Source organism: Melanotaenia boesemani, chromosome 8 (assembly GCF_017639745.1).
Source record: "Melanotaenia boesemani isolate fMelBoe1 chromosome 8, fMelBoe1.pri, whole genome shotgun sequence".
NCBI lineage: Eukaryota > Metazoa > Chordata > Actinopteri > Atheriniformes > Melanotaeniidae > Melanotaenia > Melanotaenia boesemani.
This window is the reverse complement of record NC_055689.1, coordinates 10,670,370-10,683,193: the sequence shown is the minus strand read 5'-3', so window position 1 is coordinate 10,683,193 and position 12,824 is coordinate 10,670,370. Positions and strand designations below refer to the sequence as shown.

Below are 12,824 nucleotides of genomic sequence, written 5' to 3'. Positions count from 1 at the left end.
GCAGCACTGACCCAGCATGCATTTAACACCAGAGGACTGGTAGGAGGTGGGATAGACTACGGACAGGGGGGTGGAGGAGGTGAGAAGAAAGAGTGATGGTGAAGATGATGAAAGGTGAAGCAAGAAAAAAAAAAAAAGAGTGGTAAGGATACAGAAGGGGGGAGTGAGGTGTATAATAAAAAAATGAGGGGAAGGGAAAAGGTAATAGGAGAAATGGGAAGGCAAGATAAAATCTAGAGGATGGATGCAGCAGGTGCTGCCAGGCAAAAGCCAAAAATGAAAAGATAGAGACATACTGTAGATACAACTAAACAGACAGAGGTAGTACAATAATGTAGACATGGGAGCCTGAGGATTAGAACAATAATTCTCATCTAAAATTAGACTTATTTTTCACTAACTTCTCTCTCTCTCTCCCTCAGTAATTCTGTAATGTAATATGCTGAGCAGGGAGGCTCCTGGGCTCCTATGGGACATGACATGATGAGAGCCAGAACTCTGCCTTCTAGCTAGGTAAACAAAGACACACACACATTCAGTCAACACGCACATAAAAATATGAAGGGACAAAAAAAAAAAAGAAAAAAAAAAAAAGACTTGTGGGCATGCAAACAAGCGCCTGACAGACAGAAAACTTGTTAGTAAACACAGACATGTGTAAATGCGGAAAAAAAAAAACCCAAAACATTCTGCACACACACATATGCAGCAAGGCAGAACGAATGAGGGACACAAGGCGTCCAATCTGTGAGAGAGGTCCAGGGCTAAACGCTAATCTACAGAAAGAAAAACACTGATGATGGTCGCTCTTCTCCACGCCTCCTAGCTGAAATTCTTCCAGAGCTGTTTGGCTGAGTCATGAGAGCAAAACAAATGTGTCTGCGTGCTTTTTTTTCACAATTTTTTCCATTATGAAAATAATACAAATCAAAAAGAAAGATGGATTTACATTTGAGGTTTGTGCTCACCTGTGAGAGAAGGAATTCTTGGAGAGATTCAGGTAGGAAAGGTCAGCACAGCAGCCTCGCAGCAAGGCCCCGAACAACTGGCAGGGACACACAAGACACAAATGGGTGGGATTTTCTTCACTAAAGCAAAAGCGACCATGTTGTGTAACACTCGTTTTGGCTCCACATTAATTATTATAGGCAAAGATTAAAGCTGACACAAATTAAAAAATGAACAGACAGAAAAGAAAAATAAGTATTTCCAGTTTTGGCGAAAACCTATTAAATAAATATATCCCTTCATGTATAATGCAGGCATTATTTGAGAAGGATTCGGGACTTGGCAGGCTGTCTGAAAGACAGACAAGAACAGAATGAGATGTTACCGCTTGTCAAATTCAGAACAAAACAGGGTTTTCATCATTTCTAAGATTTATTACACCATTTCCATCTAATACCGCCACTGTTGTACAAAATAATAGAGGGTCTGAGCATTTCAGTTACTACAAACAAACAAGTGGATTTATCGGCTGCTGTCTGATTTCTACGAAATACGAATGAGGGACAAATTTAACGAAAATATGTAATACAGCACTCTGCTGGGTGTAAACAGATCAACACATACAATATATGTTAGAACTAATTGATAAAGACCTTCTGTGACTCCAGAGAAATACACTACTTTATTATGTTAACAGGATCAATGCACTTTCAATTAGGGTCTAAATAGAAGGTGCTTAAGTTTATGTGGGGAACGCTAACAGGGAGTTTCGGCTCTGGTAGTCCTTATATCTACACCAATCAGCTGCATACAGCTGTGCACTGCAACCACATAATCATCATTCTCATGTGTGGAGGTGCTTGATTGGAACAATTAAAAGTTCAGTTATATTACCTAAACAATATAATTGCAGAAGTACTTGGACACCTCAAATGTTCAAGCAAGATCCATAAAGACATGGATGAGTGAGCACGGTGCGGAGGAACTTGACTAAGTCCTGACCATCACCCGAAGCAACAGCTTTGGTATAAATAAGGCTACATTCACACCACGGGTAAACATTTTGTGAGCCATATCAAAGTTTTTATGATGGTCTGAACAGCACAAACCCACTTTTCGCCCCCAATCAGATCCACCTTTTTTTTTCCCAATCCAGCAAAACTTGGAACTGCACATTAAAACCTGCTGTGTAAATGAGGGATGTCACTATTATTTAATTTCATAATTAATCGCTGTATTAAACATCATGATTAATTCATCAATATCGTCACTGTACACAAAAGATCACGTCTGAACCACAACAGCATGGCAGCTCAACGTGCGAATGGAACAAAAACAAATTATCTGTTGTATCACATGGATCATCCTGCAGCCGTCCTCTAAATATAAGGTTTAAAAACAGTCAAACTTCACAAATAAGGAGGATAAAATGGTTTTTGCTGGATTCAGTTCACCACTGTGACAAGTCACCACCTTCTCTCGCAGAAATGATGCCAAATGTGTTTAATTAACATGACATGAGTAATAACTGTTGTTTATGCAGTTAATGTAAAAAAAATGCATTAATCCACAGATTAATCTCTTTGCATTAATTTTTGACAGCTCTGCTTAAAACTTAAAAGACATAAAAGGAGTGGTCATGTGATTTTACACATTTTTAGTGTTGGAAAATTATTAAAGCATGATTTTGCGATAATCGTAAAATTCGGATTATTTCTTTTATGTTAATTACACCAAGAAATATACAGTAATCGTGACATCCCTAGTGTGAACATGGCCTCAGGCCTTTTTGTCCTACATCAGTGCCTGACTTCACAAATGATTTTCTGAAAAATGGCCAAAGATTCCCACCAACACACTCCTAAACTTTAAAGCCTTCCCAGTTGAAGCTATTATAGCTGTTCATGTGTGAGTAAAGGCAGACGTCCCAATAATTTCAGCCATATAGTTTATGTCAAACTTAGAAGAGAAAATGCATTATTAAAAATTAAACCAGTGGTTCGAGTTCCTACAGCCTTAATAGATTTCCCTAAGATTTAATGAATAAAAATGTATTCTCACTCTGGTCTTGGGCTCTTTAGAGTTAGGAAATTAATTAGATTTGAAGCTAAAACACTGATTTATAGAGGATTTTATTCTTAGTGATATATAACCAGAAAGCATTTTCGCTACAATTCAGAGAAATAATAAAGTTCTGAGGTGAGTTTCTTGCTCAGAAAAGTGGTTGTTAGTCTTCATTATAACCATAACTCAGACTCACATCCAAAATTGAGCAACTACTCAAATGAAGTAGACAGCAGCATCTGACCATTTTCAAAGACTTATTTTCCTTAATTATTTCAACATTCCTGCCTATTAGAGGGTTAATGCCTCCGAGCTCCAGCAGCCAGGGTTCCTACCAATCTCCCAAAGTGTGCACGGAAAGTGCTCATCTGTCAGAGAAGTCTACTAATTCTCCACAGCAGGAGCGAATGGGCAATAAGAAGTGTAATTGTATTGCATTGAATCAAAGTCAAGCTGAAGCCATAGCAGGGAAAAAATAATCACTTACTGTTCTTCAATTTGTTATCGTGCATATTCATCAAGTTTCACATTAAAAATGGGAGAAGGCTTCAGAGAACTTCACATCAAGTATGCAAAGCCACAGGCAGTTTCCCTGCTTATGTGATCAGTGTAACATCATGCAGCCATCCACCATCCATCAATGGGCGTTTCAAACTGAGCACTCATCTTGCGAGGACATGTCCGACTTTCAAAAATAAAAAGCTTTGGAGGGGATTAAATTGTACAGCGACCCAATTACCTTCATTATAAAGTGATTTTTATAAAATATGTGTTTGTTGGAAACAAGGCGAAAACATGACAGGAATGAAACTCTTTCAAGACGTTTTAAGTGTTGCCTCATCACCAGGGAGAAGTTAAGCTATCAGACACATCCATTCTTCCCCGACAGTGTGATTCATCAAAAATTGATCGACTGTCGTGTGAACATCAGCACAGATTAAAAACAGAAACTTATTAATAATTCAGCCCAACAAGCCAACACGAAAAAGGGCCTCCCTCAGACAGTTCAGCTTTAAAAGGATAAATGACAATTATCCATCTCATAGAGAGAACTCTCTGCCCTCTGTTGGAAAACCTGTCAAAAAAACATTAAAAAAGGAAAAATAAAACAGATGCAGTGTTTTTAACTCATGGACATAATCCAAAACAAAGTTCTTGGCCCCCATTAAGAGAAAGGAAATGAAAGAGATTCCTGCTTGAACTGCTCAGGTGAAGTGGAGCGAAGCAAAAATCAGAGAAACCAAAGATGCTGCAGCTCAAAGAAACCTGAGGCAGAGGAGGTAAAGATGCTTCTCCTAAAAGTAGAAAAATGGGGCGCCAGGTGGCTCAGCCGGTTGGGCGGGTGCTCCATGCTCCATGACTGGAGTCCCAGACTCAGCACATCAAGTCAAACTACTTGAACCGAAAACAAGCTACCACATAAAATATGGTAATATTGTGGGGAAAAAATGGAAGTGACCACAATAAAAAAGATAAATGAAATAAAGAATTATTTGTATAGTACAAGAAGAGACATGGCAAGTAAAACCAGCAGGCTATTCACAAAAACATATCAAAATAATGTGTATAAAAAGAGATATCCCAATTACTTCATTTCACAATCAATTGCAGTATTAAACACAATAATTACTTAATCACAAAGATACCTTAATATAGTCACGTTCCATCAAAGATTATGTCTGAACCATGTTGGCAGATCAGTGCAGCTTCAACACAGAATGAAAACGAAGTTACACCATCTCTGCTTGATGCCGCTTTGTTTTCATGCAAGCTGCAGCAAACGTGTTCCTCAGTGGGAGGTACAGCAAAGGAAGAGTATTTCCCTTTTAAACAAACAGATTAAGTCAGATTTGTTTAGGCTTAATTATAAAAAGGCCAAGGTGTCATTGTGAAGGGAGACTAATATTTTAATAAAGTATATATATATATATATGCGCCTAGGGCAAGATATGTCTCATTATATTGTCCCTCAGCACATTTTCTTTTTCAGCATTTTTTTTCTTTTTTTTTGGTAGTTGAAATCTGTTGCTTCATTATCGTTTGCTCGTTGGTACTTTCACAAATTTGTTCATGTTTTGTTATTAGTTCCAAAACTTTAAGATTTTTAGCCTTGCTGCACCCCCCTGTTATGCCTCTTGGCCCCCCTAGGTGGCCCGCCCCCCAGTTTGGGAACCACTGACCTAACAGCATTGACATGAAATCCTGTTATGGGCAATTTTCACATTTTTCTGTGTTTCTCTACTCAGTTAAAAAAAATAAAAAGTTCAAAAACATTTTTGTGATGTAATTTGCAGAAAGAAGCATCCCAAGTCCAGGTGGAGGTCCTGTAGCCTTTTCCATCTGAGAGAAAAATTAATATGTAATATTTATTTAACTGAAGTAGAGTCAGGTGGACAGCTATTTTCACTGCAGATTAAACAGTCCATTCACATGGTGTATGAACATACTTCATATGGAAATTAAAGCCACATTTTGTCACGTTTATTCACACTTTATTAAAGAAACCATGAGTGCTGGAGCTTGACATTTCAAGCCTCGAGGACTAAGAATACCTTAGCTATGAAAATGAACTTTTTTAATCATCAAGCTTATTCAGTGCCACAGTAATATTTTCAGAGGAGCACATTTAAAAAGCCTTGGTTTATGAGAGAACACACTACTCATACACAAAATTTCAAGGCTTACTTCCCCCATTTCATTTAAACAAAAGACAAAGTGTGACTGATTGTTCTAGAAAGTAGTACAAATAAATTGCAAAACATTATAAAATGCCATAAAATGAACTAACATGACTTGTACAAAGGCCTGACATCACGACAGGAATATATAGTGCAGCACAAAGGCCGTGTCTTACAAAGAAGTTGCTGAACAACATCAGAGTTCAGCGTAAATCTGTAGCTGACACTGATCTCTAACCTCACTGCAGAGAAGGAATTAATAAAAGGACAGATATCTATCCAGCTTCGATGGCCTTCAGGATCAGACTCACCACCACAAAACAGAGGCAGCTGAAACAAAGGAGTACAGTTGTAACTTCACATCTTCCTCTGAGTCTCAAATATTCACAATGAAACAACCGGAGGAGCCATCTAAGCAGTAACCAGCAGCGGCAGACGCTTCACCTGCAGTCACTGCAGTCACTCTCAGGCGACATCCTCACAGCTGTGAGCTCACCTGCTAATGCAGCAAGATGCTGTATTATCATAGTGGCACACAGTACCTAGCTAAGTCACTATGTAGAGATAACGCAGTAAACTAATACTTCATCCATCCATCTTTTCCTATACCAGCTCTGTCCTACTGAGGGCTGCAGGTGGGGGTTGGAGCCTATGGCAGCTTACATTGGTTGAGAGGCGGGGTACACCCTGGACAGGTTGCCAAGCCATCACAGGGCCAACAAGGACGCAAAGCAGAAAGCAACCACACACTCTGAATCAAATACTTCTCTGTGCTTTTCATTAGACATCTGCACAATTTCTGCATGTTGTAGTTCTTCCTAAGAGCATTTAGCATCACTTGCAGTCCTGCACACAAGAGCTCCAAGAAAAAGTCAGCAGAGGTTTTGCATGATGGACATTTCACATTCAGGACAAAAGGCCTCTCTGTTTCTTGGCCTGAATCCCATCCTGGGGTTGAAATCAGACAGTGATGGCTGTTTAGGGACTGTAAAAGAGAGAGAAGAGTACAAACCAAGTCCACAGTGCAGTCTGTCCCAGACAGATCCAAATGGACCAGGCAGTTGGGCTGTGCCAGGAACAAGTACAGGTTCTGGATAAGAAGACAAAGAGAATGTCTTTGTTATTAAGGCAAGGGTTATTTTTTTCCAAACATTTACTTGATCTATTTTCTTTGAATAGATTTTTAAGCATTGTGAAATATGTTTTTATTTTTAACTGTTCTATAGAAAAGGCTTACTGATGTCACCATGGAAACAGTTGTCTCCAAAGACATTTACACTCAATACAAACCTAATACAGACAATATATATTAGTATGAGTACTTACAACACTTACATTTATTTAAAACACCAGTGAAACAGCCAAAAAAACAAAACAAAACAAAAAATCTGTTCGTTACAATTTGGTGTATAAAGAGATCCCTATTTACCAAGTCAGATTTTTGGTTTGTTAGCAGCATGTCAATACTTCTCTGAACAAATCTGCTGAAATGTGACTGAAAAGCACAAATGAGGTGGTACATTTCCAAGTTAGTGAATCTCTCCTGAAACAGGGATGACATGTCCTCAAAAACTGAGTGAGTGAGAGGTAGACAAGGGAGGGAGACCTGAGGGAACGTCCAGGCAGTGCTGAGGAGGATGGCTGGTTGTGTCAGTTTTCATTGTTTTAAGGGAGGTGTTCTTTAAAAAAACTCGGCTGTCAGGATTTTCAGAAGGCATGTGGGAGATAAGATGGAAGAAACCCCCCCCCCCGGTCTGATGACAATAACAGTTTTGGGTCAGAATGTGTTGCTAAAAAAGTTGTTGACCAGGTAACCTGACAGCTAAGGAAAAGAAGTGTCAGTGCTTCTGCAGATGTGTTTTATGTTTTCTTTACTCTGATCATAACCACAAACAGGTTTAGTAAAACACATTAATGAGCTTGTTTAATGGGTAGGATTTGTACCCGATGGTAAAAAATTATGTCTTTAAAGTTGATGGAAGCAGAAAAGGGTAGCCATAATAATTTGTGCAAGTCTGAGAATGGGCAGATTATGATGACGACACTGCTGGGTCGTAGCATCTCCACAGCTGCAGATCTTCTTTCAAGTCCGAAGTCATCCAAAGAATAAAAAACGGACATGAGGAGAAAAAGCTCATTTATGTATGTCGGGAGAGAAGACTGCTTTGTATGTTTGAACAGAAGAGCTACTGCTTCACAAACTACTCAAAAAGGTAATGTTACTTCTGATAGAAAGATGCCAAAACACACTGTGCATCACAGTTTGTTGTGTATAGGGGGTATGTAGCGTCAGATCAGAGTTTCCATGCTGACCTGCGTCTATGGTGGAAAGCACCTACAAGGGACACAATAGCTTAAAAACTGAACCCCGAAGAAATAACAAATGGTGGTCTGGCCCAGTTAATCTTGTTTTCTTGAGTCTGTCATGAAGTTCTAAGTCATCGAGGATGGATGTTATTTTTTAAAAAACACTACTGCACTTAGACAGATTAGCACAATGTTGCACCACCTAACGATGAAATTCAGCTATCCATTGTGCATCCTGTCTCTTCTCTGAGCTCTGTCCAGCCAGTAAAAGTCAGTCTGATGTTGACTCCTATCCTATCTCTCGCTCTGTTCCTTTCTCTCCTTCTTTCTCCACTTCCTACAATAATGTCCTATTGTGTTTCTTTGCTGAATCAGCCATGGTGGACATTCAAAACAACAAATTTGGTGATATCCAGTTGCTGATGTGTGACATTGTAGTGTTGTAAAGTGAAACAATGCTGTAGCGTGATGCACCGCACCAGGAAAAAAACGCCTCTCAGCCTCTGGACACTGCAGGAATCTCCTTAATGAATGTCAAAGTGACATTAAATTGAGTCAGAAGCACAGAGTTTTAAGGTTGGAAAGGTACACAGTATTGCTTTGACACATAACACTTAAACATTATATTATGGCATTGGCGTCTTTCTGCAAGATAATGTGCCCCTGCTACACAGTAAAAATGGTTCAAGAATGGTTTGAAGAACCTGAGCTTGAAGGATTAACTTGCTGTCCAAAATTGGCAGATCTCAATCCAATCATGCATCTGCTAGAAGCCCAAACCATGGAGGCCTCATTTTACAGGATTTACATATCTTTAGAGGTCTAGTCGAGTCCCTGCTGCAACAGGTCAGGGCTGATTTGGCAGCAAAAAGAGGGAGTAATTCTCCAGCCAGTTCCCATTAAGACTTTGTGGAGAGGGGGTACAAGCAGCTTATGTGATCAGACGATCACTCATCAAACATCAAACACATAAGAAAAACATAGTGTTTATACCTTTAAAGTTCGTCTACTAATCCGAGCAAATATCAGCTTTAAAAGTCACATTACTTCATGATTTATTCAACAAATCTGCTTCTGAGATAGCGCTCATTTCCATGCACCGACTATGCAGCCTCAGCCAAGTGTAAAAAGCTTTTTCTAGAGTTTTTCTTGAAAACTTTTACTTATTATGTGTATTACATGTCACTTACTGTGGCATCCTCTCCAGACAGAACTCCAGGGTTTTTGCTGAGGTCCAGGTGCAGCAGAGAATTGGAGTAGTCATCACTTGAACACAGAGCCTGGGACAAAGAGACAACACCTAATGGAGGGAAGGAAGATGTGATAATCAGAAAAGGAGAAGGGATGCATCATTGTGTAATTTAACCAACTGACAGTTACAGAGACTTTTCCATGGGCTAATTTGCTCCTCTGGACAGGACTTAAAAGCAACTATTGAACATAAAACTGCATAATGATGGACTGTGAGCAAACTTTGGAACAAAATAAGATAATTGAGCTGAACCTTGTGAGCTCAGGTGGCAGGCTCACATAAAAAAAAGAAAGAGCTCTCCGAAGAAGCCAGCAATCTCAGTTTCCAAGTGAACCCTGAAACCCAAACAAAAAACACTTTTCTCAAATCAGATCACAGCACAATTACACCCACAGGCCTGATGGAACCCCTCATTAAAATCCTCCACTCTGCAACACTGATGCAAAACATAGCACATCATAGCAGGCGGAGGACTGAATTTAAATACAGGAGCAAAACAGGAGAGATTTCTAATAGTGGAAGATAATAAAACAGTGTGCAACCATCATTAGTTTGTGTCCAGTTCAAGGTATCAGCGGATGCAGGAAGTGCATATGTCCTGTTCTGTTGCTTTGGAGAGCATTTGTGGAAGAAGCTGGCAAAGCGCTAAGCTCTTCATCCCTAATTTGTAGCGATTAAGAAGGAAATGAGGGGAAGAGGGGACAGAGTGTCTAATCCCCCCTCTCTCCATCTTTTCATCAACTGCTCCATTCTGTTGCAAACAGAGACTTTTGGAAACCATCCAGTCAGTGTGACATTGTGAAATGTGTGTGTGGGACAGTAAAGGATGACCTTTGATTATGTTTATAGCAAATCTGTGCCTGTGTGGGCAAATGTGGAAGTGTTTTAGAGACAGAAAGAAGGGAGCAGGAGAAGAGGAGAAACCTATAAATATTCAACAACAAGTGTCCAGCCCCTGCAAAGTCGCACCAACACCCACCACTCAAGGTCGGCACCATCGTGGCGTTCCTGCTGAATCATTGCGTCAACCCACTGGTTTTTAAAATTGCACCTATTCCCATTCAAAAGATACACTAACAGGGTATGAAGGTCATTGTCTGTGCTACAGTACACTTTTAGCAGTATGGTTAGTTAACATGTCCTCATCCAGACTGCCACACAGAGGAGCAAAGAAGAAAGAAGTTAAAAAGCTAAGCATATTTAAGTGTACTTTCTTCATTTTTTTACATCTGTCAACTAAAAATGCTGCACCAGATTAAATCTTTAAATGAATCTTTTAGTACTTGAAGGATAATCTAATCTAGTTTGCTTTAAGTAGGCTTGACTGAACTAAACAGATCTTTACACTGGCTTCCTGTGTGCCAAAGGATTGATTTTAAAATGGCGCTGCTGGTGTACAAGGATCTGAACGCTTCTGAGCCAAATTACTCCGCCCCCAAAAGTTTGGGATATTTGCACGATGTCGGAATTAACCTAAAAAGAAATATAAGCTTTACAGGTTAACTTATCTGACTCTCCCTAAACATTTGAATGGACAAATCCAACTGTTTAATGATTCAGTACTTATTCCATAACATGCTGTTCTCCAACAAGGTTATTAACTGCAAAAAGTTTAAAAATAAAAAGTAAAAATAAATAAAAAAAATCAAGTGTCTAAACCATAAATTGATCACTAAATGTTACTTAACCCATGACAAGTTATTGAGACATTTTAAGCTGTGGTAACCACTATTGGTAGCTTTTTTTCAATGAATTGTTTGAGATTAGTCATTACCACTGCATGATTTTAAGTGTTCTAGGTTAATAATATATTATCAGTGTGTAGCATGAACTTTTTAAAACTTTCTGTAAATTTCACCCAAAAGTTGAAATGTCCTTGAATGTATGTGAATGGTATATATCTGATCTGAATCTCAGAGACATCAAAGATCATCCGGGTCTAGTTTCCTTCAATCCTGGGAGTTAAAACTGAGCCTCTCAGGAAAGAACTATAACAGAACTATAACTAAGGGTGTGTTGGGGAAGAGATGCATCTAAAAGTTGCAGGATAGTTGCTCTTGAGGACCGGACTTGGGCACCCCTAATTTAGAGTAACCAGTTCAACCTAACATGCATGTTTTTGGACCGTAGGAGGAAAGCCAGAGTACCCTGAGAGAATCCACACATACATTGCAAGAACATGCAAACTCCACACAGAAAGGCAACCTTGAAACAGGAACTTTCTTGCTGTGAGGCAACAGTGTTAACCCCCACGCTACTGTGCAGCTCCACAGAAAATTAAATCACTAAATCTCCAAATCTTAATTCTTTAAAATCAGGCCTTTACACTTTATTCGCCATTACCTTTAATCAAGCTACGGAATTTCTCTTAAATTTATTTTCTTAAAAAAAGTATACTGTATACGTTGCAAAAACTGTTCTAATGTTTATTTTTATTTATGTACAGCACATTAGGTTGCTCTAAACATGAAATCTGCGTTGAATAATACATTTATCTTGCCTTGTGTGAAAAGTTGTTGTTTTTGTGAAGTCTAAAAAAATTTCATAACTGATGTTTGTACAGTATTTGAATACAAGACTGATCTACACTGTAGTGGTAGTAATACTATCAAGTTATCTACAACCCCAATTCCAAAAGCACTGGAACACTAAATGTTTTCTATGCCCCTCTGCAAAATAAAAAAAAGTAAAAATAAAGCTTTGAGATTTCTACAACGGAGTATTAAGGCCACATCAAGAAAAATATTTTTTCACAAGCTTTTTAATTTTACAAGAATAAAGTTATTTTACTAGTTCCAGCCATTTCCCCCTCCACAACAGCAGCAATTTCCTCCAAGTCCGCCTGCTTATTTCTGATAGTTGTGATAATGTGGTGCTGATATACCAAAAAAATTAAGTATCTCCTGGCTTGTGAAACCTGTGCTGAAGTACAACTTCACGAATTGCTCCACCACCTTCATTTTAACAATATCCCTCTTCTAAAAGAACTGGTTAAAATATGAGTTTATTCTCACAAAATTACAACTTTATTCTTGAAGCCTGAGAAAAAACTTTTTTCTTTATGTGGCCCTAACACTACGTCCACTCTTATTATGGAGATTTTAGTGTTTCAGTGTTTTTGGTACTGTATATTTACTGTAGGCTGGAAAAGTAAGTGTTTCTTTAACAGCTGGAAGAACCTGCTGCAGCTGATCAGGTTACTCATAATAATATGTATGGTGTATATCAGGTTTATTGACAACAGGCCAGTGACATAACTGGGTAGAAAAAGAGCACCTTAGAGAGGCAGAGTCTTTTAGAAGTAATGATGTGGCTATGGTTCAGCAACCTACAAAACTAGAAATTGCCAAGCAATTTCAGAATATGTTCAAAGTCAAAATGCTAAAAAGTTAATATTCTACCATCTACACTAAATATTATGTAGGAGCAGAAGGGACAGGGGCAAAAGTCTATATCAAATGCCCATGGTCTTCAGCCCTCAGTTTGTATTACCTTAATGGACCAATGACATATTCTTTACATACTGCATATATTACATATTCATGAACTCATAGATTCATACTCATTCATTTTCA

The 12,824-nt window shown here is 38.7% G+C and overlaps 1 protein-coding gene across 5 annotated transcripts in view; it reads right to left on the bottom strand.

Annotated features, from left to right (window-relative positions):
* The window catches only part of carmil3 (capping protein regulator and myosin 1 linker 3), a 130,329-nt gene that overhangs the window by 44,039 nt on the left and 73,466 nt on the right, over positions 1–12,824 (bottom strand). For all 5 annotated transcript variants that reach the window (XM_041992025.1, XM_041992021.1, XM_041992023.1 and 2 more), the window contains exons 13-15: positions 9,188–9,297; positions 6,703–6,780; positions 969–1,045 (exon numbers count right to left, since the gene is read on the bottom strand). In XM_041992025.1, coding sequence (XP_041847959.1) covers positions 969–1,045; positions 6,703–6,780; positions 9,188–9,297 — 265 coding nt within the window. The remainder of the gene's footprint in view (positions 1–968; positions 1,046–6,702; positions 6,781–9,187; positions 9,298–12,824) is intronic.